Below are 26,822 nucleotides of genomic sequence, written 5' to 3' on the forward strand. Positions count from 1 at the left end.
TTCAACTTCCTTTGCGTATCTTTTTCTTTTTGTTTTGCCATCTCACGCGTATTTTTGCGTCCCCTGCCTTTTTCTTGCCTAATGCACCCTGACTAGTAGGGCCACATCACTTAAAACAACTAAATAGACAACATCAAATGAAAAAAATGGAAATAAGGATCTGCAGTGGCACTTAAATGACCGCTGAAGAACGACACTATGAAGGCTAGAGATACTTCTCCCTCTGTTCCCATTCGCGACCAAAAGATAGTGCGTCACATATGAAAGAAAGAAATAATAATGCGTCATTTAATTCGACATCACGTTAAGTCACACGCTTCTGTATCGCAAAGTATGACGTAATCATTACGCGGAAGGCGTCGCAAATCTGGACAATTCAAGGTATTTAATATTAAGTCCCATAGTTTTGTGTCGCAGAATATGACAATTACTACGCGGAAGGCGATGCAACTCTAGACAATTTATTTCGATGTATTATTAGGTCTCATACTTATGGGTCGCAAAGTATGACAATTACTACGCGGAAGGGGTCGCACATCTGTACATATTTATCACCGAGAGAAGCGGAGTGACACAATTCTGGGACCAGCGGCCGCAGTGCACCGCTCACGCTCGCGACAAAAAGGTAGCGCGTCGCATACCGGAAGCTCGAAGATGCACAAATAAGACATGATTTGACGTTGTAGCTGTAATATATGAAGCAGTTTTATTTCGCATGAAGCGTCGCAGTTAAAAAAAATACAGCTGCACCCAAAAACGCGCGGAGTGAGCCTTCGTGATCGCTCTACTTGCGCATAGCTTCTGTAGCGTTTGTCTGCTTTCTCCTCGCTACCTCGCACTGACCGTGTCTGGGCAAGGCCACCTACAGATCACAAGGTCTGTGCACTCTGTTTTATGCCGGCGTACTACTTGGGCCGAAATTTCCATTGCCACTTGCGGCGTGACAAAAGCGGTGACATCAAAATCGCCGCAGCTTACGCGGCAGCATTCCCATTAGACTCTACAGCAGTCGGCCCTAGTAGCGTGACGTCATAAAGTAGAGTGTGCTGGCCTTGTACAATCTACGTGGATTTTGTCCGAGTCCTTCATCTCAAGTAAAACTCTTCCTTGGGCTAGTTGGTTCATGCTTGAAGTAGTAAAGGCAAGGCGCAGAAGACCAGGACTCAGGACTCGGTCCTGTCGTTCGTGTTCTTCTTCCTGAGTCCTGGTCTTCTGCGCCTTGCCTTTACTCCTTCATCTCCTTCAGCTGCCAGGGGGATCGTACCGGCTTCTTCGAAATGCGCGCTTCTGACGTCACGAGCCACGGTGGCGCGCCACAGGTCTTGATTGTTGCGAAGGTTTAGGAGGGACGCGAACGGGGACGCCCAGGCCGTCCCCTAGCTCGCACAACCGGTATTCGCAGTGATGCAACCGCCGCCAGCCATCAGAGGTCCTTATCCCCATACTTCAAATTGATTCGTACTCCCTCCGCTTTGTTGTTCTCTCACGCCACCGCGCATGCGCACAGTGGAGAACCCGTGCAAGTACCACAGCGACGCCAAGTGTACCACGGCGTGCAAGCAGTTCAGAAAGCTGCCGCACGGATACTGCCGTGGCGACCATTGCGAGTGCAGCACGCAAGCCCGGGCTGTGGTTGAATGTGAGTACGATAACAATTTATCGTGTCTAATAGTGGTGTCACACGTGCACTTCTGATCGCGATCGGGGCCGATCCGGATCGAGCTTGATCCGGATCGGCTGTTGCTACACGGTCATTTGCGATCGCCATCCTGCGGGATGCGGATCTGGGCGATCCGATCCGACAATCGTGATCAGGCCCCTTGATCGCGATCGCAGGTTGACGTCTGCGCCCTTTAGTGCAGCATTCTGAAAACGCTAAAAACAAGAAGGGAAGGCAACTCAATAAATGAGCGTTTATAAATCTCTTACCAGCAATGATAAGCTGTAACATTGAAATATTGTCCGAATTTAACCACATTTTGCAAATCTGAACTTGTAGCCAATACATTATGCAGTTCTGAAATGTGCTGACGATCAGCAGACGATAATAACTCGATCCGGATTGCTAGGACCGTGCAGCAGCGACCATTGTTGATCGCGATCAAGAAATCCAATCTGCATCGGCCCGATCGCGATCAGAAGTGTATGGGCGACAATGGTATTGTAGCGGTGTCACACCGCCACTTTAGATCGCGATCGAGCCCTATTCGGATCCAGCCGGATCACGGTCGAAAGTGACCGCGTGACCTCGATATTGCACTCTTAATCTTATTACAAGTGGTTCCGCTAAGTGGAACATGTTAGCGGAAATGTTCCACTTAACATGCAGAACCTGTGTGCAACGAATGTCGTTGATCGTCGGCTCTTCCTCCGGTGTAGCTTCTTGTCGCTGTTGCTGCAGGCACCAACCTTAATATCTTTCCACATAAGTTTCTTCAGAGCCGGCGATGGGTGATAGGCCTTCTTTCTAAATCCGGGGAGAGCAAGGCTCACTTGAGGCTCAAGAAACTGGCGCTGCTATTACTACACCAGGCATATCGTGACCGCATGAATATAGAGGGTGTCCAAACTATCATGTACCGAGATTTAAAAATATGCAAATGTCGCGTAGCTGAACAGAACAAAGGCATTGTTTGGCGTTGCTTGGAGAAGCTCAGATTATTTTTTTGCATTCCACCTAACTGCATAATTAGTCTTCATTAATTAATGAATCCTTCAAATATTATAATCAGATAAATAGTTTCAACGATAAAGTTGTAGAGCAACATGAAAAGCTCCCGATACAGCTTTTTGTTGCGCTATACGTGCTACACAAACGTGTTTTTCCGAGAATGAGAGCAGCCCGCCAGTACACGCAAAGTGCTGTTGCAGCCATGATTGCAATCTCGTTCTGCGTAGGTTCCACCAACTAAGTGATACATATATTCAAGAATGTTCCAATTACTTAACCGCACTTATGTGTAACCAGATCGAAACTATAGTGCATTGCAATGTTGAATCAGATTCCTTGACAATTTGGTTGAAGTTCATAGAGTGTTGGAGTCTGGCGGACGACCTCGCCACTGCCACCAGTTGTAAGGGTTGTAGGTCGTAGAGAGGAACTTGGGGGGGGGGGGGTCAGGATTAGGCGAGCAGGATTTACTTACAGTAATTTACATTAGAACCAGGGATACATTCGACAGTCTAGCGTGACTCCCAAATGGAGCACGCAAGACGAAGCATACAGCATACGAGCAAGAAGCTCCAAATACACTGCTTCTCGAGCACGAGCACACTGCTCTCGACACGATCACAGAGCACACCCTAGCAGCGACTAACAGCTGCTTATAAACACCCCGTGCTCCCTAGATCCCTCGGTGAGGGAAACGTTCGACCAGTCATCGTAGCCGAGCCGCCTTTGAGCGAGAGAGCTTACACACACACTTCCGCACTGGTTTCACTGCCCCCACCGAGGTGAGACGGTCTTCGCAGAACTCGGGGCTTACTTCTGGAAAGGTGCGTGGGACGGTGCCGCCAAATACGTTCCCTCGGGACCTCCGCCGCTCACGACAGACCAGGTCGGCGGTGGCGTGTTCAGTTACAAAGCCTGGTTCGTCGAACTCATCTCGGCAATCCCGCGACGAAGAGACGCGGACGCGACGCATTGTCCTCCCCACACTTGTCCTTAGTGGCGCCGTTTGTCTAGACGATGACGGTGGCTTCCCAGAAAACGCCAAACCTGCTGCTGCAACTGGCTGAGAAACTTTGCATGATGGCACCTCGGCAGGTCATTCCTAACAGCTCCTCCATGGCCCGGAAAATCTCGACTGGCCAGTGCTGACAACCGCTGGGCAGGAAGAGAATGGCTGGCGAGCAAGAATATGGCTTTGCTCTCTGCAACCCCTGCGCACTTGGAATGCATCCAACCATCTCACAACAACCGGCACAGAAGAGTCGACCCTGGCAACACAATACCACTCAGTGTGCAAACGCCCGGAATCAGCTGTTAACCTACCAGGCTTCCCATCGAAATTTCAATGTAAGCCACTCAAATGGGAACCCCAAATTTTGCCCCAAAATTTCTTGCCGCCAAAGAAAGCGTTCCCGTTCCCCCTGAGTTCGACCAAACCCGACCTTCGCGCTGCACAAGAGTAAAGGTTTACGCAGAACTAAACCGAATGCTCCCAACCACCGATACCCGAACATAACTTAAGCAGCCTAAGTTCACAAACAGCCTGTTCTTACCCTGTCGCAGTGACGAACTTATCTCACGTACTGTTGCCACTGAAGAGTCTGGCCAACTCCACAGGCACGTAATCACAATCGCGCTAGCTTTGTGGACTTTATTTAGAACAAGTGCTTGAGTCACACGCAAACGTTCCATCACGCTTACTCATCTGTCTTTCTCTAGTCCATACAGGACACGTAACTTAACCGAGCAACTAAACTTGGGTAACTCACGCACACTGCAGAACCCTTTAAAAATGCGTCTGCCAATAACTCGTTCCACGCACGCTTATTAGGGAAGTCAGAATACGGCTGCCCTCAACACACACGAGCAACCCAGTCATAAACCTGCTTCCTTCCGTCCGCACAGGACACGCGCTAATGGAACTAAGAACGCTTTTCCGTGCAAATTACGCACTTACTGAAAACCTACGCGCTTAACCTTAGAAAATTCAATAACACTTATATAAAAACAAGAAGGTTCACTAATAGAGACGCGCGTTACGATAGGCCTCTCAACGATAACCTTGCCACTCAGGTTACTTACACACACAAAAAAAGAAAGCCTGTCTACTTATTAATGAACACCTGGCGAGTCTAAATGTTTACATAAGACATCTCTTTCAAACATCGGAGCTTCTCAAACAAAAACATAAAGAGAGCTCATACTTTGCATATTGAAAGAAACTTTAGTCTTAAATCGCGAAAATTTTCCATTGCTCAAAAATAAAATAAAACAAGACGCTTTACTTCTACGGAAGCTTTCTTGGCTTCCCGTTCCAAACGTTTTCGACTGACTCATACCTTTGAACCGTACTCGAGGTGGTCGCGGTTCGGAAGCTATTCTGGCTACCCAGGAACAACAAAAGGGCTGACACACTATCAGCTTCTTCAAGACGTTACAGTCTCCTGCAAATTTACGTCCTGGCGCCACGCTTTCATCACGAACTCGACTCACCGCGTCGCGACTCCCCACCACCTCGTCTCGTCTTGCCACCTTGCGCTCCTTCGCACTACATGCTGCATTCCGAAAAGAACGACGGAACGACGAGGAATATAACTGCCCCGCGCCCTTTGTCCGCGTCCGTGCAGAACATGCTTCTCGGTCTCTTTTTGGCCGATGGCTCGAACTTGTTTGATGCGCCAACATCGTCAACGACTACAGCACCTTTCTTCTCCTCGCGCCCTGCCTTTTTGGTCTGTCGCCGTCTTTGGCTGCGCTACATTAGTCACCGTCTTTCGGTCTTTACCACGCTTCTTTTTAATGCGCTTTCTCTTTGAAGTCTTTCTCATGCCGCTTTCTCGCGCTTCGTTCTGGCCGGTACACATCTCGCCGGCCCGGATCGCTCTCCTGCACGCACGGTCTGAGCGATTAACATTTCAGTCAACTCTCTCTTTACCTCGACTGGCGGACAGCTCAACCGACTCTTGAACAATGCAGCAGTCTTTACTCGAGCTATGCAATTCGCACCAACGTTACTAGACTAGCTTCAGTTTTAAAACTCGGCGCCGTTGCGCGGAACCGCCACCCGCCCGCGCCTTCGTGGCGCTGCAGTCGCGCCCGGCTTCACTTCCTCACTAGCCGGCTACGCGGGCGGGCCGGACAAGCGCGCGGTGCAGCGTATTAACGCGATAGCGTTAAGGAGCTCGTGTCGCAGAAAAGCCGGTGTCGTCGGCGTCGGGTGTCGGCGTCGGCGGCGTTGACCGTGAGCGATAAATCACGGCAGGCGCTTCATAAATAAAAAGCAACTTCCAAGATTGGCCCGGTGGGAATCGAACCCAGGTCTCCGGAGTGTGAGACGGAGACGCTACCACTCAGCCACGAGTTCGATGCTTCCAAGCGGTGCAAACGCGCCTCTAGTGAATGCGGTGTTGCCTTCGAAACGAGCCGTGGAAAGTTATACTGCGGTGTATATCGGTAATTATGAACATGTAACGTACAGAAGTCACAATTACACGAGTTGCGAAGTGCGTTTCCGCTGCATTTCTTCTGCGCTTTCCGCACACGCACAGCCATCTTGCGGCAAACACAGAAGACCCCCTCCTCTCAATGTACGGCGCTGCCCCGACAGGAGGAGCGCCGCGCGCGCATTGGGACCGCTGCCAGGCGCGTCGCGGGACTCCCTCTCCCCTGACGACGCTTCGCCGTGCTTCCGGTTTAGATTACTATCTATCTCTCTGCCCGTGCCGATCACGACGTTTGGCTGGTTGGCTGGCGTAGATCGTTTCCCCTCCGAGACACCGAGTTCTTTGGTTCGTTTCGTTCGCTCAGGCGCACGTTTCGTCGCCGCGCCGAACGCTGCGTTGCTTGACGCTCACCGCGTGATAGGTGGGCGCTAAGTCCGATGCGGGGCGCATCGTAAGTGATTGCTGTGCCGTAGCGCATTGTCTTATACCCCTTGGCGGGTCGACGGGAACGCTGTCGCGTCCCACTCTTGAAGGCGAAGCTTAAGCGTCCTCCAATTTTTTGTGTGGTTCGTTGTTGAAGGCGAATTTCAGCAAGCATGTAATCCGCGAAACTGTAGCTTTCGCCGAGTTTGTTGAGAATATAAGCAGACGATGCCGACGTGCTGCGCGCCTGGCTGCATAGGCGGCTATCGGAACGATGTCGACAGTTCGGCGCGCCGTTTTTTCTGTGCCGCCAGCAATGCGACGCTTCGCTCGGCGTGGAACAGAGCGATTCCTTGTGCCGACCGGCACACGCGCTCATGCCACTGCTCCCACGTTCATCGTCGTCTTCCACAGCTGGCTGCGTTGCCGTTCATCATTCCAGCGTAGAATTTCACTTCTGTCATCGTAATGGGCTGGCCGCGTTTACGGTGGGAGGGGCCATTGCTTAAGGCAGTATGAGCCACTCATTGTCTTACGTAACAGATAGATTTAATTTCTGAAGAAATTTAATTTCTAATAATCGCAAATCGGGCGAAGGCAGCTAACCACGCCTCCGAGCAAACTCGAGACATCGAACGCAAGCGACAACGGCGGACTACGGGCAGCATACCGTCAGTGACGTCGTTCTCTCCGTCGCAGCCGATTGTGTGTTACCGCATAATTCAGAAATACTTTATTGAATCCTCTGGAGTAACCCAGTGATAAACACGGGCCGCACGTTTCAGCTTAGCTGGTTAACCATCTTCACGGAGTGGAAGAGCAGATGATATTTTTTTTGTGTGTGTGTGGCTTGTGTGTTCAAAGACTGACCTCATCTTTCTTTTTGTTGCGCTTCTTTGGCGTGGCGAGAAGCCTCGGTGGGGATGAAGATCATACTACAATCACACACTTTGGCCAAATGTTCAGGCTTCTGAGCCTAAACTGCGCGAAACGTTAAGACGACAGGAAAAAACACAGCTTCCGCGCTTCGCTCTATGCGTTTCTTTCTTTCGTGCAGTTTACCCTTATTACAGTATGAACCAACTGGCCCGATAAATCTTATTGCTGTAGGTGGATACCGCTTTCTCATGGTATCACTAATTCGGACAAGGGAGAACGCCAGCGAGCGTGAAACACGCGCAAACTGCCCGTCCGCACGGGCTGAAGGCTGCGGCGAGGCGTCTGCAGTGGAGCCCGATGGAACGGCGCTGCCATCTGGCGGCTGTCACAGAAGTGGCGACACCGGCTGTAAGCGCGCGGGCGGAGAGTTTTACAACTGAAGCTAGTCTAGTAACGTTGATTCGCACTCCGGCGAACTGCCCTCTACTGCATTGGCCAGCTCATGCTGTGCATCGGCACACAGCTCGTCGGTCTGGATCGCTGTCTCATCCGCACAGTCCGAATGATTCGTGGCTAAATCATCCCTCTCTTGGCTACCTAGACTGGCGGAGAGCCGCACCGATCCCTGAACAATGCAGCTGTTTTCCCTTGAGCTACGCAGCTCGCAATCCTGCGACCTGCCCTCAACTGCATCGTCCAGCCGGTACAGCGCTTCCGCACGCAGATCTGACTTGACATGGGTACTCGCGCCTGTCGGGTCAGCGGTACTCTTTAATTCTTTAGAAACCTTGCTAACATTGCACGCGACACATACTGTCAGGATTGGGGGCTCAATCCCATCGTCCGTGGTCCTTTGCCAAGATTGGAGTACGGCATGAATTCGAAGGTAGCTGGCCCATGCCGTCGTCCAACTTATTTACGCTGAGATCGTTGATGAAGTGAAGAACTGCTTCTCATCGAGAACGAGGAAAAAGGGTTTATTTACAGAAATTAACTCAGTCTAACATGACTGCTTGAGAAAAAGAGTAACAGTCCAACATGACTGCATGAGAGAAGTGACTCAGTCTAACATGACTGCTCAAGAAGAGTGTCCTCAGCATTCGCACAACCACAGTTTTTATACACTCGATCCGCCGGTCCTACGACGCGGCGACTGTTCGTTTACTCATCTCCACCTCGCCGCTGCTCTGCTGATCAGTTTACAGACACAAAGGCACACACATTCCGAAGCCCAAGCGACGGCGTCGAAGGGGGTGCCGTTCCGGAAAGTATCGACGCCGATCGAGGGTCGCTCGTTGTTTTGCGTCTGCCGAAACGTGAGAAGCGCAAAAATACGTCGTTCCCGCGGCAGCTTGTCCAGGCGTGTCAAATCAGCTCCGCGTTGGGGAACTCTGGAATCATTGTCCACACACCGAACTCGTCCCGTCACAATGTCGATGGGGCTGGAGGAAGGAAGCGGGTTTTCAGCACAAAGGCCGCTTCTTTGAACGCCTCCCAGCTGCAGCGACGGAGAGGGAGAGGTGCGCGTCTTGCACCCCTTGTCGTAATCGGGTGGCAAGGTGGCAATCTTGCTTAGCGGCTCGCCAGTCTTGACAATACGCGCGGTGACTGTGCCAATTCATTCGCAGCTGGCCTAGCTGCCTCTACAGTGCTCCGTTGGCGCAGCACCTCGTCGCTATCACTCTGGCCTTTAACGGCCTCTGCTGCCACTAAGGCGTCGTTAGCTGCTAGCACTTCGAGTTCACTTATGAACATTCTGCTAATCTCACAGGTGCTACTACTTCTGTCGGCTTTCGACGAAAATCTGCTATCTACTTCCTCCCACTTTCGCTGCGTCCAGCCTAAAGATTTCTGAAACCGCTGTTGACTTCGTTCGATTTCCTGCCCCAAACCTTGAATCTCCTTGCTCAATGCATCAGCGTACTGCCTCGTTACTTCTGTTAGGCCTTCTTCCTGCAAAATTCTTTTTAGTTCCTGCCTAGCTTTTTCCTGTTCTTGCCTAATTGCTTCCTGTTGCCGTTTTTTGCTTAGAATTCGTTTACGTAGTTGTTCGATGAGTTTCAAATCATTGCCACTTTGCAGAATGGCCTTACGAATTTCTGCTTCCGTCAAGTCCACCTCTACGTTTACCTCGACCTCTTCACACAACCACAACAGCTCAGCTCTCGTCAAACACAATAGGACCATGGTCGCTACTTTAAGCTTTGGCTCTGCTGTCACACAATGCTTGCTGCGATACCCACGCAAATCAGAATACGAGTAAAAGATCCCAGCGAATCAAATCTACATACACCGATAAATTGAAGCCTGGTAAATCTTACAGCCAAAACCACACGCTTACCCACTGAAGCAGCACCACATCACCAGTCCTTCTCCATCGTATCCAGTCAGTTGCAAGAGGTGGTCAATCTCAAGTCGCCTCCAACTTGATCGAGATGCCGGTCGGTCATCATGTCCCAAAGTTCGTGAGCTGCCGTTGCTGTCTACGAGTCGTAGGCCGAACTACGAGCCGTAGGCCGATCTCACCGCTGCCATCCAGTTGTCAAAGTTGTGGGACGATCTCGCCGCTGCCACCAGTTTTAAGAGTTGAGGTCTTAGGGAGGAACTCGGGAGGAACTAGGCGAACAGGGTTTATTTACATATTTTTGCATAAGAACCAGGTAGACATTCGACAGTCTAGCGTGACTCCCAAATGAAGCACGCAAGACGAAGCATACAGCATACGAGCACGAAGCTCCAAACACACTGCTTCTCGAGCACGAGCACACTGCTCTCGACACGATCACACAGCACCCCCTAGCAGCGACAAACAGCTGCTTATAAACATTCCGTGCTCCCTAGATCCCTCGGTGAGGGAAACGTTCGACCAGACATCGTAGCCGAGCCGCCTTTGAGCGGAGAGCTTACACACACACTTCCGCACTGGTTTCACTGCCCCCACCAAGGTGAAACGGTCTTCGCAGAACTCGGGGCTTACGTCTGGAAAGGTGCGTGGGACGGTGCCGCCAAATACGTTCCCTCGGGATCTCACCCGCTCACGGCAGACCAGATCGGCGGTGGCGTGTTCAGTTAGAAAGCCTGGTTCGCCGAACTCATCTCGGCAATCCCGCGACCCATTGTCCTCCGCACACAGTAGACTTAGTGGCGCCGTTTGTCTAGACGATGGCGGTGCCTTCCCAGAAAACGCCAACCCTGCTGCTGCAGCTGGCTGAGAAACTTTGCATGTTGGCACCATGGTAGGCCATTCCTAACAAGAGGCTGCACGAGGGCACCGGGAATACCCTGAAGGTCGCTGAATCTAAGTGATTTAAGTGTAGATGCCTACTACATCCCACTCGTGAGCTCTGACACGTGCGACGAAACTGTGGTATGGCGTCGCTGACGACTTTGTCGCCGTCAATGGCCCTGCTAAGCTCCGAACCAAAGTACCCGCCTTAATTCCTTAGCTCTGTTATTGAGTTCTTTCCTAACCACCGTGTTTCTTATTTGGGTTTGACCGCTAAAATTTCCCCGTAGTTCTGTTTTTCATTCCTGCCTAACCGCTGTATTACACACTTGTGTTTATTACGTTCTTTATTCCCTTTTTGGGTTCGTGTCCAATCGCCGTGTTACTTAGGGCGAATACGGCAAATCGCACCGGCGTTTGCCGGTGCGCCCTGGGGCGACGATGACTGGGTGAAACGGCGCATTGCGGCACACCGACGTGATTTGCCGAATCCGCCATTAGTAGTGCTTAATATATTCGCGTCATCAGTTGCAGGTCATTCGCCATTTGTTATTGCGTTGCTACGTAATCACTGTATTAATAACTTGGTTGTGTTTGTTACGTTCATACCCTGTAGTTTCTTCCTACATTTTAAAAAGAAATTATGTATAACCACCCACAACCGACGCCTCATTGCGTATGTGTATATGTGCCCCCACCCCCCTCTCTCTCACGAAACTCCATCGCTGGAGCCCATGAGGTCATTTGCATGAATGAATGAACGTGCAAGCAAGCAACCAAGCACAGCAATTCAACCCTAAGCAAAGCGATGCAACACAGTGCAATGCAACGCAAGATAATGCAACGCAAATCAAAGCGAAGGAAAACAAACAAACAAACAAAACTGCAGGCAGTGGAATGCAACTTCACCGTAAACAACAACATTTACTGCTGGCGTGCTCGAAGTCTCGTGTTCTATCGCCGGCCACGGCGGCCGCTTTGCGATGGGGGCCGAATGCAAATCGCTCGTGCATCTTGCTGTCGGTGCGCGTTTAAAATATACACAAAAGTGGTCAAACCTATTACGGCATGTTCTATTATGGCATCCCTCACCATCCGACGTACGTGCAGCTTTAATATGATAAACCCATAATCATGAATTTTCAATGACAACAAACAACGCTTATCATTGGCTGGTACATGTATGTGCACAAAAAACAAAATAAATACAGTATATATGTGTGTTAGAAATAAAGAATAAGAAAAACCTGTTATACATAAAGATATTTATATTGCGTCTTTTTTTTTTCTTCCTTATGATTCGTGGATACTTATCTTCATACTCTCCAAAAAAAACATTTCTTTAAAAAAGGTGTACAACATGCACAAAGGTCTCCGCGTATGGTAAATCAATTCTGCAGAAAATCTCAAAGTGAATAATGTTTTCTAGAAAGAGAAATGTTGTCAGCTATCTAACACTAGCACGAAGCTATAAAATGCCCCTGGTTAGCGCAGATGGTTGAGGGAGCGCTACAGTAACGCGCGTTTATCTTCAATTCAATGCCCTCTACTTGAGCGGATTTTTTGTTGACTGCGGAGCTCTCTCTTCCTCTCAGAATCCCGAATAAGCTTATTTCGCAGGTTCGTGCTATTCTAGGCTACATGACACTACTCTGCTTACGTGTAAATGTTTCATAGTTGGTTTAAAACCGTGATAGCAAAAGGATGCGCCTACAGGTTAGCTGACTTGACATATGATTTGTCAAATTTTTTTTCATTCTTCCTTGAAGATGACTGTTTTGTGCTTTCCTGCGAGCTCTGTATACGTATTTTTGTAAAAAACCCTTCCCGATACTGCCCTCAAGGTAAATTGCAGAAACAATGAATGAATGAATGAATTTTTACATATGATATACAGCACATACATATAAAAACACCGGGGCGAGGAGCTTTAATACTTCGAATGCCTTAATGTCACGCTGATGTAAAGGCCCTGGGACTTTGGCGTGAAAAAAGAATTATGTTTTACCTTCAGTTTCTCTTCTGGTAATTATTCTCTTATCGCAAAATTAACAAGAATAAAGTTTTAAAAGAATACTTTATCAGCCTAAAGCAATTTAGTTTTTAGCTCCATCATGCAAGAACCTTGAGGTTCGTAAGCGCCGGTGAAATTCTTCAGGCGTCACACGGCCACATTTTTCAACTATTTTAACGCGATAGCGTTAAGGAGCTCGTGTCGCAGAAAAGCCGGTGTCATCGGCGTCGGCGTCCGCGGCGTTGGCCGTGAGCGATAAATCCCAGAAGGCACTTCATAAAGAAAAAACATCTTGCAAGATGGGCTGGTGGGAATCGAACCAGGGTCTCCGGAGTGTGAGACGGAGACGCTACCACTCAGCCACGAGTTCGTTCCTTCAAAACAGGACAAAATCACCTCTACTGTATGCGGTGTTGCCTTAGAAACGTGCCGTAGAAAGTTATACTGCGGTGTATATCGGTAATTATGACTATGTAACTTACAGAAGTCGCAGTTTCACGAGTAGTGAAGTACGTTTCCGCTAAACTTCTTTTGCTTGGGGGGTTTCAAATTATTTGTATGGGGGGCCGGTGTGCTGCCCCTCGTGTGACACAGACGCTCTTCCTCGCGCATGCCGCAGCCACGCCGGACCCGTGCAAGCTTCAGGACGTCGGCGCATGCGTCGTAAGCTGCACGGGCGTGTCGTTCGACATGGGACATTGCGTCGAGCAGGTCTGCCACTGCCTCAACATGAACGGCGAGCAGCCTGGCACCAGACTCAGCGGTAAGGTTCGTCACTCCTGCAGAGCTCGTTGAAGTCTTCCCGGAGAAGTGCTTACGCATCCCTGCCGAATAAACACACACACCTATAAGCCCTAAATTCCCGAATCCCGTACGAACACATAGGGGTCACATATAGAAACCCACATGTTCCCGTACGTCATACGGGGCACGACGCATATAAAGACCCATATAAAGGTCCCATATAAAAACCCATATGTGCCCAAGTATCATACGCGGCATGTGACATACACATGGGAACATACATATCTTATATGGGACCCCCATCTGTTCGTATGGGGACCATGTGGAACGCGCCTGGTATGGCATAGGGTAACATAGGGATTTTTATAAGGAACCACGATGTGTTGGTATAGGAATCATATGTGTCATGCCACCGTATGACACATAAGGATATACGGGTTTTTGTATGGGACATCTTTGCTGAACTGGTGATCATATGGGACATTCTACATGTTGTATATGGGAACACAGGGTTATTTATATGGGACCCCCATATATTCATATGGAGATCATATTGGTCGTGCACGTATAAGTGGGAACATACGGGTTTTTATATGGGACCTCCTATGTTCATAAGGTGATCATATGGGACATATCCCATATTCTGGTGTTAACAGCGCTGCGCATAAGATTCACATTGACGAAGTATGCAGGAAAATATTTATATGCTTGCTTTCTCTTGAATAAATGCCGCGACATGTTCGACATATGCAAATTACGAATTATTTACATCAAAATACTTCATTATCACTATATGTATAGTTATTTGAGGTCACACATAGCGCACATGTTTAGAACCGGTTATAGCCGTCCAGAATAGAGCTGTACGCTTGATGGCCTATTGAAATTACGTTGCACCTGCGCCACCAATCTTCCTAAGCCTTAACATCATGCTTGTAGGGTCATGTATGATCATGTTTAATGGTGGCTAGTATTAACACCAACTATCCAGTTGTTTCATCACTTTTTTCATATTCTGATTATGAAAGCCGAAACAAAGTATTGCTATTAGCATTGGTATTTATTCTACACAAAAATTTACGGGGATTGTACAAGTTGTGACGAGGAAGGTGGGAAAAAGGCTAATATATTTAATCGTTATAATAATCTAAATGTAGATGATTGGTACCATCGTAAATTATAAGGAACAATCGAAACAAAAAATAATTAGAGAGAATATTCCTATAATCAAATTTATGCATACCTATAGGGGTACATAGGGCTTCGTAGAAAATGCATGAGGAAGCCTATCGTAAGGGTGGGCCAACATAAAATTTGGGCGTGGGCCAGCTTGAAGTTTGGGGGTGAGCCAACTTGAAGTTTACGAGTGGCTCAACTGAAATTTAGGGGGGTGGGGGCAAGTGAAATTTGGGGGTGGCCCAACTGAAATTTAGGGGTGGACCAACTTGAAATGTGAGGTTGGGCCAACTGAAATTCGGAGTTGGGCCGACTTTGTGGGTGGGCCAACTTGAAATTTCGGAGTGGGCTAAACTGAAATTTGCAGCTGGGCTAACTGAAATTTGGGAATATGCTTATGCATACTTCGACAACTCTAGTGGAGTTTCTGCACAATTTTTCTTTTAAGATCTCCTTGGTAACGGCGCTGGCGCGATGAGGAACGCCAGTGGCCGCGGCACTGGCGTCGCACCTCGAAAGCGCACGAGATCACACCATGATAAGACCGACGGATAACTTTCAGCGTTTGTGAGCACCTAATGAAACGATTAGATTTGGCTCGGCGTTTATATTATCCGTTCCGCTCAGGCCGGTGTATGCACCACGTTATCGTGTACGCACATCAGCTGTGCAGGAACGCTTACATGTGTGTCCACTATACGCTCATGCCTGCAGCGGAAGGCGAAACGTTGCCCTGGCTCCGGCAGAGCCGCTCGAATAGAGCGTGACGATGCGTGCGCTACACTCTTAAGCAAATGTACACCCTTTGGAGTGTACATTTGCCACACAACAATAATCATCATCTGTCTTGCTTGCGTTTCCTTCCTTCCTGCCGAGAATGCTCTGTCATGCCGATAACGGCCATGCCGTTCGTGACTTGGAAGTACCTGGCTCGCCGCCTTAAAGAAAGGAAATGCAGACAAGATAGATGGCAATTATTGTTGTGTGGCAAAAGGGTGTAGTTTTGGCTTAAGAGTGTAGGCTTCGTCACTTTTGCATCCAAACGCTATATGCGTCTCTGGAGACAATCTGACCCCTCACCGCGCGGGCCGCGCATGCGCGTCGATACCGTGACAGCACGGCGGTGGCGGCAACAACTCCTCTAGCGTTCCTATAATCGCAAAACTAGCGCTGTAGCTAAACAGAGTCGCAGTTTCGTCCGAAAGGCGAATCATCGATTGCGATAGCAAATTAGCAGGCAGCTATGATAGTAGATAGTAGGCCGGTAGATAGGTAATAGATAGTAGTAATGATAGCAGCTTTGTCGGCCGTATAATCTTCGAAACTTTCGCGTACTAACTGAATTAACAAGCATGGTGTCAGCGCGCAAAAGTGAACACGAACACATCGCACTCGATGAGCGCGGATACTAGTTGTCAAAACGCTGGTGTGCGCAAGCTCGGCAGCAGCGGCGAGCGAAGTGACCTTCATGCTGTCTATCGCTTCAACGCAAGAGCGGCGAGAACACAACGTGGACAAAGGTATGAACCGTCTGCAGATCCCATTCAACATATGGCGCGCGCTCGACTGCGCGTGGGCGTGCAAAGTACGCGCTTGTTGGCGGAGTCCAAGCCGCACCCCCTCCCTCTCCCTTGTAGCCTCCCTGCTTTCCTCCCTGTCGCGGGTGAGATTGAGCCGCGATCGTCAGTTTCCCTTGCGCCCGCTCGCGAAATACGCAGTTACTGCCGCAGCACAACGCCGCCCCCTCTCCATCCCTCCCATCACCCCACGGCTTTTCGCGCGACGGAAGACAGCGCGCTTCGTCTCCGCTTTCCTCCTCTGCGTGCGCCACATTGAGCCACGATCGTCTGCTCCCCTGCGTGCTCTCACTCGCACATGTACACTTGTCTTTGTACTTTACACAGAACATCACGGTGATGGCGACGACAAAAAATCGTGTGGCTGCAACATTCACGTGGGGACGGATTACCAGCGAAGCTTTTAGGCTGCATACTGTAGGGTTCGTCGGTCGATCTCGCCGCTTCCACCATTTGTTAGAGTTGTCGGACGATCTACGAGCTGTTGGCCGATCTCACCGCTGCCATTCAGATGTAAGATTTGGCAGTCGCAGCTGTAGGAAGGAACTTGACTCTTCGTCGGGACTTAGGAGAGCAGGATTTATTTACATGTTATTTACAGTTGAACATGAGATACATCGACAGTCTAGCATGACTCCCAAATGGATCGCGCAAGACGAGTATACAGCAAACAGCTTACGAGCACACAGCTCACGAGTACATTTCGAGCACGACAACGAGCACTCAGCTCACGAGTACATTGACGAGCTCGACAACGAGCACACAGCTCACGAGTACATTTCGAGCACGACAACGAGCACTCAGCTCACGAGTACATAGACGAGCTCGACAACGAGCACACAGCTCACGAGTACATTTCTAGCACGACAACGAGCACTCAGCTCACGAGTACATAGACGAGCTCGACAACGAGCACACAGCTCACGAGTACATTTCGAGCACGACAACGAGCACTCAGCTCACGAGTACATTTTGAGCACGACAACGAGCACACAGCTCACGAGTACATTTCGAGCACGACAACGAGCACTCAGCTCACGAGTACATAGACGAGCTCGACAACGAGCACACAGCTCACGAGTACATTTCGAGCACGACAACGAGCACTCAGCTAACGAGTACATAGACGAGCTCGACAACGAGCACACAGCTCACGAGTACATTTCGAGCACGACAACGAGCACTCAGCTCACGAGTACATAGACAAGCTCGACAACGAGCACACAGCTCACGAGTACATTTCGAGCACGACAACGAGCACTCAGCTCACGAGTACATTGACGAGCTCGACAACGAGCACACAGCTCACGAGTACATTTCGAGCACGACAACGAGCACTCAGCTCACGAGTACATAGACGAGCTCGACAACGAGCACACAGCTCACGAGTACATTTCTAGCACGACAACGAGCACTCAGCTCACGAGTACATAGACGAGCTCGACAACGAGCACACAGCTCACGAGTACATTTCGAGCACGACAACGAGCACTCAGCTCACGAGTACATAGACGAGCTCGACAACGAGCACACAGCTCACGAGTACATTTCGAGCACGACAACGAGCACTCACCTCACGAGTACATAGACGAGCTCGACAACGAGCACACAGCTCACGAGTACATTTCGAGCACAGCGAGCACTCAGCTCACGAGTACATTGACGAGCTCGACAACGAGCACACAGCTCACGAGTACATTTCGAGCACGACAACGAGCACTCAGCTCACGAGTACATAGACTAGCTCGACAACGAGCACACAGCTCACGAGTACATTTCGAGCACAACGAGCACTCAGCTCACGAGTACATAGACGAGCTCGACAACGAGCACACAGCTCACGAGTACATTTCGAGCACGACAACGAGCACTCAGCTCACGAGTACATTGACGAGCTCGACAACGAGCACACAGCTCACGAGTACATTTCGAGCACGACAACGAGCACTCAGCTCACGAGTACATAGACGAGCTCGACAACGAGCACACAGCTCACGAGTACATTTCTAGCACGACAACGAGCACTCAGCTCACGAGTACATAGACGAGCTCGACAACGAGCACACAGCTCACGAGTACATTTCGAGCACGACAACGAGCACTCAGCTCACGAGTACATAGACGAGCTCGACAACGAGCACACAGCTCACGAGTACATTTCTAGCACGACAACGAGCACTCAGCTCACGAGTACATAGACGAGCTCGACAACGAGCACACAGCTCACGAGTACATTTCGAGCACGACAACGAGCACTCAGCTCACGAGTACATAGACGAGCTCGACAACGAGCACACAGCTCACGAGTACATTTCGAGCACGACAACGAGCACTCAGCTCACGAGTACATAGACGAGCTCGACAACGAGCACACAGCTCACGAGTACATTTCGAGCACGACAACGAGCACTCAGCTCACGAGTACATTTCGAGCACGACAACGAGCACAGAGCTCACGAGTACATTTCGAGCACGACAACGAGCACACTCTAGCAGCCGACAATCGCTGCTTATATGCACTCTGCTCGACGTCATAGTTCGACGTCATTGTAGATGACCCGCCCTTTCGGAGGAGGATGAGGGCTCTCGACTTGGAGGAGGATGAGGGCTTACGTACACATGCCGCACACACACACAGGTGTAATCGTCCGGAGCCGACGTAAGAGGGGCTTCGTAGAACTCTGAGCCGGGTAGCACATTGTCTTGCGTTTTGGTCAGCGCGTGGGAAGGAGCCTTCATCGGCTTTCCCGCGGCAACTCCCCCACCCGTAGCAGATCAGGTCCGCGTTGTGTTGTGCACAAAGCCTGCTTCGTCGAACGCATCCTAGCTGAAGCGACGGAGAGTGGAGGATGCGCGCATTGTTCCCGACACAAAGTCGACTTAGTCACGCCGTGGCTAGAGGTTGGCGGCGGCGTTCCAAGATGAGGTTGCCACCGCTGGCGTAAATGGCTAGCAAACTGGCACTGCAGCTGGCCATTCTTAACAATACATGGGCTGCATATATTATGAAATCATACTTTCTTTTTTCATACGGCACCGCATTACGACGACGCGGGCGCTGCCGCAGTCATCACACCTCCCACGCATATTCTGCAACTGCTGTTGCAGCCGCACCGGCATCTCCGGCGCGCGTGACGTTATAACCACAGGAGCGCAGGCCACGTGCACAGGCGTCGTCGCTACACTCTTTCCCCCAAATGGTAGGCTGCGCGCGCGTTCAGGTCCACGCGCCGTGTTCCCGATGCGGACCCAATCCGCCCAGAGTACACCCCCTGGGAAGGACTGCGGGGGATGCATACGGGGGCCAGAGGTAAACAGCTTCGCTGTAAAATGCACCTGGAGTATACATATAATTGATACCGCAACCGAAACACGTTGGGATTTTGATGAGCACAGGAATAGGCTTAACACGTTTGTCCAATGAGCAGAGAAGGTGAGACAGCAGAACAAAGACAGCGAAGGTGCTTCGTCCCACGAACGCTGTGTCTGAGGAAGAAGGCGATCGACGCCATCCCGCTGAGAAGCGGCACGAAGGTGCCACGCTGAGGAGATTCCCAAGTGCTGCCGAAACGTCAGAACGATGCGCAGTGCATTCGGAAGCGCCGAGAGCTTACCCCTGTATTCAGAAATGCACCTTAGCTTGGAGCCCACGCATGCTTGACTTGATCTAGATGATACCTGGCGTGAACGGGCCCCCGAGACGCTCATTACGCTTCCTTCGCGGCGTTCCCGTCAGGCGTTATTTTGACCAAATAGAGCGCGGGCTTCGAGCGCAATGGGCCTTAACCAGTGGCGTAGCAACAGGGGGGGGGGGGGGGGGGGGGTCCGGAGGGTCGTGGGCCCCGGGTGCAAGGGGCCAGGTGGGGGGGGGGAGGTGTCATGTACGGCTGAAGACACCCGGAACTTGTTGATATCCTCGCCTGCCTCGACTACACACAGGGGGGGTTGACAGAAGACCTATGGGCTCCGAGTGCCAGACGACCTAGCCGCCACTGGCCTTAACCCGAAGCCTATGCTTGACTTGGTCAAGATCACGGCTGTCGTCAGCGCAGGCAACGAAAGGCGATGAGCCAGGTGTCATCTTGACAAAGCGAAGCATGAGTTTCGTGCTAAGGTGCATTTCTCAATACGCAGGTTCCTCGTATTCAGAGGGGCGCCTTGCAGATTAAGATAAGCATGTAAGTTTCAAGTTAAGGCGCATCTCTGAAGCTTCAGTTTCAGCGCAGTAAATAAAACATTCCGTGTACTTTACAAGATCTATGTGTAGCGCGTGGCGTGCGTTACTCACATGGCGCCCGAGCGGGTGGAATGCGCTACAATCGGTCGTTACTCAGTATAACAGTTAGTTATGAAACAATCAAACGTAATGAGTTGACATAACCGATTCGATAACTAGGACAAAAACAGAGTACATCATAAACGACTCGCACTTAGAGACACCAAAGACGGACACCACCTGTGCTTTCGAATTTCTCCCGTCAAGTGTATTCTAATGCTCAGATTTATTGCGTAACGACATATAACAACTCAACCAGCAAGTTTCGCTAGCCGACGGCGGGTAATTAGTCTCTACGGTGTGGCTTGCTAATTAAAAAATGGCTGTGGCTTAGCTAAGGTTAAGCCCAGGATGCGAAGCATACTAGCTTTATTTTAGTTGTTGAACCACTGTTTAGCCTGGTGAACTGCTGTTGCTTGGCTATATTTAGTTCGGCTAGACGAAGAAACAACTCATGCAGGCGAGCGCACGAGCTGAGACCCGGCTATGTAGCTACGCGGCCGCAAGCGAGCGCACGAGTTGAGCCTCCGCTTTTGCAGCTGTTATGACGTCATATGGTAGCTACGCGGCCGCGCGCGGCGCAGCAAGGAAGAGCGTGGTTGTGCGGCTAGTATGCTTCGCATAAAAGGGACTCCGCGCTTCTCTCGCAGACGCCAAGGCAGCCGCCTCGAAACAGAAGGCTCCGAGCGGTGCGGCGCAGCCAGAGCTCAGGGTTGCGGTCGATGGACGTGGACGCCGGAAGCAGCCGCAGCACAGGAAGCGGGTGATCGGCTCATCGCAGGAAACCTACGTCCCGCTGCTCGATTTGGTAAGGACGAGCGCGTCGTGGTTTTCCTGTGGACACGTGAACCCGCGATGAGGGCGAGTTGAACAAGAAGTCGGGCAGCTCCCGGCCCGCGGCAGCGTTTACGTGACCACTTCCTGCCGAGCTGGTCGAGGCTGTCACGACAGCCTGCGTCTGTAGGCGATAGACAACACAGCGCCTCTCGTTCACTGCCGGGGCACGGCTGCGCACCACCGATCCCACCAGTCCGCATTTACATGCGCCGAGAGGATCGTAACACGGGGGCTGCCGCTCTGTTGTTTACTTCCACAAGCGCTTAAGTGGCTAATGTTGTCGTTGCTAATGTAATGCGATGTAATTGGATGAAAAAAATATTCCCGCGATTGGCGCTTGAGTGTTCCGCCGCTGTAGTGCGCTGACCATGCGTGAACACCGTTAGATTTAAATTGTCGTGCGTAGGGATTATATACGGCGAGAACGGTGTTCTTCTTTGCTTTTGTTTCACGCGGGTTATGCCGAGACGCTGCTGCTCTTCGTCTAGTTGGAACCGGTGCAGTCAGTTAAAATGGTACACACGCACACGCACGCACGCACACACACACAAACACCACGGCTGGTGATCCACGTAGTTATCATCATCATCAGCCTGTTTACGCCCACTGCAGGGCAAAGGCCTCTCCCATACTTCTCCAACAACCCCGGTCATGTACTAATTGTGGCCATGCCGTCCCTGCAAACTTCTTAATCTCATCCACCCACCTAACTTTTTGCCGCGCTCTGCTACGCTTCCCTTCCCTTGGAATCCACGTGGTATGCTTGCGCAACCAAGAGTATCCGCTTTCTGTAGTTATTAGTGCAGCTAAAGATTAGGTAGTCGTTCTTCGAAGGTTATTCGTATAAGCCGACGTCACGTAACTACTACTCCACAGAACGAGCTAAGAATTCAAAATCATTCCACCACCACGCGATGACAACGCTTTCAAGCAGCACCGTGCCGTCTCGCACAAGCCAGAGAGAAGAAAAAGGCCCCTTCGCTCGCGGGTCTCCAGACCTTTCCTCCTCGCCCAGTGACAAGGTCTGCACTTACTACCGAAGAGCACAGAAACCCACTTTTATCATGAACCCGATGTCAATAAAATATGAAAAACCCGGGTGGTCCCTCACGATGTACAAAGTTTTCCATCGACATTTTTTTTTCAGATAAGAAAGATACAGCTAAGATGTAAATTGAGAGGGAGATAGATAGAGAGAGATAACTTCTAATTAGGGAGCTTAGACGGCACACCTGAGGCATTTCGCATGGATGCTCCAAGCTCAGTATTTTGTTTGCTTGATCGAAAATTGCTTCATTAATTAACGCAGTGTGGAAACGATTAGTTGAATGATGAAGTGATGTTATTCTTTTCTCATTTTACAGCTGTCAATTCCAAAAGGTGAGTAGTGTTACTTGTCGTCTAGACATCGAATGGAACAGTGTTTGCTTTGATTCAAGTTGAGACATAAAAGTCTGCGAGTAAAACTCACAGGGAGGCGACGATAGATACGAACGTAGACCCGGCCGCAAAATATTACTGACCATGAAATCTGAGAAAAATCTTAATATCTCCGCAGCCTGACAACGCAGCCTGGTATTTGCATTTCGGTCCTCGACTAGAATGTTCTAACAACATTGTACATTGTTTTACTGGCTGCAGCTACAGGCTGCTCGGGAATGGAACGTTTTCGGACATCATGTGGTCCGTAAACTTCTGTGGCCGGGTGTCCATCACGTCAAAGTTTATAACTTCTGCGGCAAGACGGAAATGTGGCGTTAAAATGTTCCCAATTTAGTTCAATGTCGTCGGTATGTTCAAGCACGAGAACCTTCTTATTGCCAGGCATCAGCAACCACGCCATCTTTCAAGTTTCCAAGGACTTTTACTATGACCTAGCAATACATGGCAATGTCTGAGGAGAAAAAATCGGGAATCGAGCATTGTTGGATTGTCGGAGCCGATGTGCAGCCTTCACTCTCAAAACAGTCGCCCCCTTTGGGGGGTACGTTTGTCCCGCAACGATAAACGTCATCTGCCTTGCTTACGTTTCCTTTCTTGAAAACGCAGCGCTCGCTACTTTCCTGTCGAGAATGCTATGTCACGCTGATGACGCGCAAGCCTTTCGTGACTTGGAAGTACCGGGCTCGCAGCGTTAAGGAAAGGAAATACGGGCAAGAAAGATGAATATTGCTGTGTGACAAGATACAACCCAAAGGGTGCAAACTTTTGTTAAGAGTGTTGCAGGTCTTTCAACCATGTGTATACTTCGTTGCCGCTCATGTTGGACTTGACCGCACTTACACAATTAGATCGAACTACAGGTTGTTAGGCAACGAAGTGTAGCTTTAATAAAGCAAATGCAAAAGATATATATAGTAAAGGCATAACAAACAGAGTCCGGCTCAGCAGGCTTTCTGGACGCATGCTTTCTGAATCGCTGAAAGTGCGTTCGAGAGACGCCAATAAGGCAAATTGGAGTTTTTATTTCTTAAACATCAAGCAGCTAACACTGTCAAGTGCTCTATTGAACGATACTGATCGTGAAATCGAAATCCTCATGCGAACTTTGAGCAAGAATAAATCAACGAAAGAGCGAAACCTTTTTTTTATTGCGAAAGCAATACTGCACGCACTCTCGGCCTATCGGTGGTCGTGGCGCCTCCTTACACAGCTGCGTGTCACGTGACCATGTGACGTCACGCCAGACCGAGAGACGGGGCCCCAGCTCGCAGCATCGATGGTGGAGGCGAAGCCTTGCGCGCTGCTGCTGCGACGCTACCGAGAGAGGGCGCTCGCTGGTGTGACGTCACGCTAGGAGGATAAATGGGGCTACAGCTCGGCTCCTCGCAGTGGTCGGCGCGCTACCTTGCGCTATGTCGGATGATGTATAGCCATAAGTTTAGCAAAGGGCAACCATGTCCACACCCTCAGCCGAACCAAGGCGCAGCCAAGGGTATTGCTTTCGCAATCTTCCAGGCTTAACCAAGCTAAGTCTACAGCCAATTTTTTTTTTGTTGCCACGATTGTAAGACAAAAAACGCGTGTCCCTGTGCTTGTTTATTTCTTTCCTTCGAGCGCAGCTCTGTACGACATGGACCCGTGTAGGAAAGGGACGCCCGAGCAGTGCAGGAGAGACTGCGGAAAGCTGAACTACGATCGATCCAGCTGCGTGTTCAACGTGTGCAGGTGCAGCAAGACGACCACGAGGAGCTGACCATTGTCGAAGCCTTATAGGGTGTGGCCATAGGCGGCGAGTTTTAGCTCACGCGCAGACAAGACGGGCAACATGTGGGCAAAGTGATTTCAGAAAAGGATGTTAAAGGGACACTAAGAAAAGATTTTCAGCCGTAACAATAAATTAATGTTCTACGTTTACCAAAAAACACTAATTATTGCCGTGGTAAGAGGTTTGGTACAAGCAAGAAGAAACGCAAAGACGAAACAGTGGTAGCGACACCTCCTTTATGTTTCCAAACCAGTCAGCCGCGACGTAATTGATTTTGGCGGCCCCGGCTAGGACCTAATTAAGCTTTTATCGGTAAAAATAGATGTGTTGTTCTCTAACGGGGTCGAATTCGACTGAACGCGGCAAGTCTCAATAAGTTTTAATGAGTCACAACGGCACAGATATGAGAACTATTACTTTGAGATCCATGACGTCATGCGGACGGTCCAGCTATAAAATTTCGGCGGGAAATTTGAAAAACGGAATTCGGACTTTCATTTTATCTTCTATTAACGAACCATTACCGCGAAGTTAATAGAAATAAAGATTGGGAAGAATACTTTATTGGTTGAAACTAATTTAGTATTGGTCTTTAGAGTACATTTAAGCTAGATTGTTGATATAAAGTGTGCAAAAATTCCAATAAAATTTTGAGTTGCGAGTCCAGTGCCTTTATGTCCCGTCGCTTCTTTCTGTTCACTCCTCGCCTCTGCGCTGCGTTTTTCTGTCCTGATAGGTTGTTCTTGCACTGAGCACAACTCCGACATAAATTCTACAAGATGACACGCGCATTCATTGGCCTCGATATTACGAGCGCTCATTGAAACTGAACTTCGGATAGAACACAGGAAAGAGTGATCTAAGTTTATTATGAGATAATCGTGCGATAAAAACCGCAAATAAAAATGAAATTTACGAACTCCAGGAGGTCAGCGAAAGGTATGGAGTCACATCAACGCAATAGAAAGGAAAACTAAGACCCAAATGTCGTTATTTACGACGTCAGAGTGTCGAATAGAATACGAACTTGAGCAAAAAAATCGTAACCGAATCAGAATTTTCGTCGGAACGGAAGCTGAAGCTGCACCGCAAAATGTAATAATGGTTCGGAACAAAGCAGTTCAAGTGTCGTTCTATATTTCTTCAGCCGGGGACCCTGATGATGACGATGACGAAGGAATGACGATGAATGAATGACGATCACTTCATGACGATGCCGGAATGACGACAAGAAAACGACCACGATGACATGACAAGGACAGTGTGACCACGACACAGGGACGACGACGGCTTGGCGAGGTCATAAAAACGGCGACGGCACAATGGGATGACGTCGCTCGAATAACGACGACTCAAGTTCGAGAATCAGGGCAATCCAATGACGACGACATTGCGATAACGGGAAGGTGATGGAACGACCACGATGACAAGGTGACGAGTGTATCACAAAAGAGAGAGAGAGAGAGACTTTGTTTAAAACAAACCCAAGTCCGGGTTCACTTCAAAGAGCGAGGCCTAGTCGGCAGACAGGCTCAGAGATTTAGGGCGTTCGAACACCGCCTTTATGATGTCTGGGGAAGAAGAGCCCACGAGCCACTCATCCAGGATCGCAGGTCTCACGACCTGCGACGACACAGCGACAAGAATGGCATGACGGCGATGATGACCACGGGATGGTGACACTTGAATGACGATGACACAATGGCGCGAATGACATCAGGACGATGGAATGGTGGCGTGACTATGAAGGCACGGTGACAATTGGAAGACGACACTGGAATGGCAACGATAGAACAACGACGACAATGACGGCGAAACCATGATGACGATGGAATGAGAGCGACCACGTCACGTCGACAGTATGGCGACAATGGGATATAGCGACCAAATAATGACCACTGCATCACGACGACGACTGTATGAATACGACACAACGACGTTGATGGCATGACTATGATGGAATAAGTGACAAGTGACTACGATGGCTTGGGGACAGTGGTAAATAAAACGCTAGAACGACGTCTGTACGACGATTAGGCAATGACTAGGCCCGTATGTATGACCAAGACGTGTTGTAGACGTAATGACTACGACGGTATGAGGACGGCTCGATGGCGACGACAGGATCGTGATTGAGTCACGATGCTGGAATAACAGTGATGGTATGATGACGGTGGTGGGACCAGACGTCATGACGACCATTGTAAGATGATCACGGCGTGTAGATGACGTAGCTGGACTGACGACGATGGTGCGACCTTAACGGCATTGTGGTGACCATAAATTCATGTCGACGATTGTGTGCCGACGCATTGGCGATGATCGCATAACGAATACAGTTTTCGATG

General features: G+C 49.8%; 1 protein-coding gene across 1 annotated transcript in view; it reads left to right on the forward strand.

Annotated features, from left to right (window-relative positions):
- The window catches only part of LOC135917623 (uncharacterized), a 64,283-nt gene extending 39,148 nt beyond the window's left edge, over positions 1-25,135 (forward strand). Inside the window, exons 3-7 of the mRNA XM_065451176.1 lie at positions 1,508-1,639; positions 13,276-13,419; positions 21,080-21,237; positions 22,631-22,646; positions 24,329-25,135. Coding sequence (XP_065307248.1) covers positions 1,508-1,639; positions 13,276-13,419; positions 21,080-21,237; positions 22,631-22,646; positions 24,329-24,462 — 584 coding nt within the window. The 3' untranslated portion in view covers positions 24,463-25,135. The remainder of the gene's footprint in view (positions 1-1,507; positions 1,640-13,275; positions 13,420-21,079; positions 21,238-22,630; positions 22,647-24,328) is intronic.
- The last annotated feature ends 1,687 nt before the right edge of the window (positions 25,136-26,822 follow it).

This window comes from Dermacentor albipictus, chromosome 10 (genome assembly GCF_038994185.2).
Source record: "Dermacentor albipictus isolate Rhodes 1998 colony chromosome 10, USDA_Dalb.pri_finalv2, whole genome shotgun sequence".
Classification (NCBI taxonomy): domain Eukaryota; kingdom Metazoa; phylum Arthropoda; class Arachnida; order Ixodida; family Ixodidae; genus Dermacentor; species Dermacentor albipictus.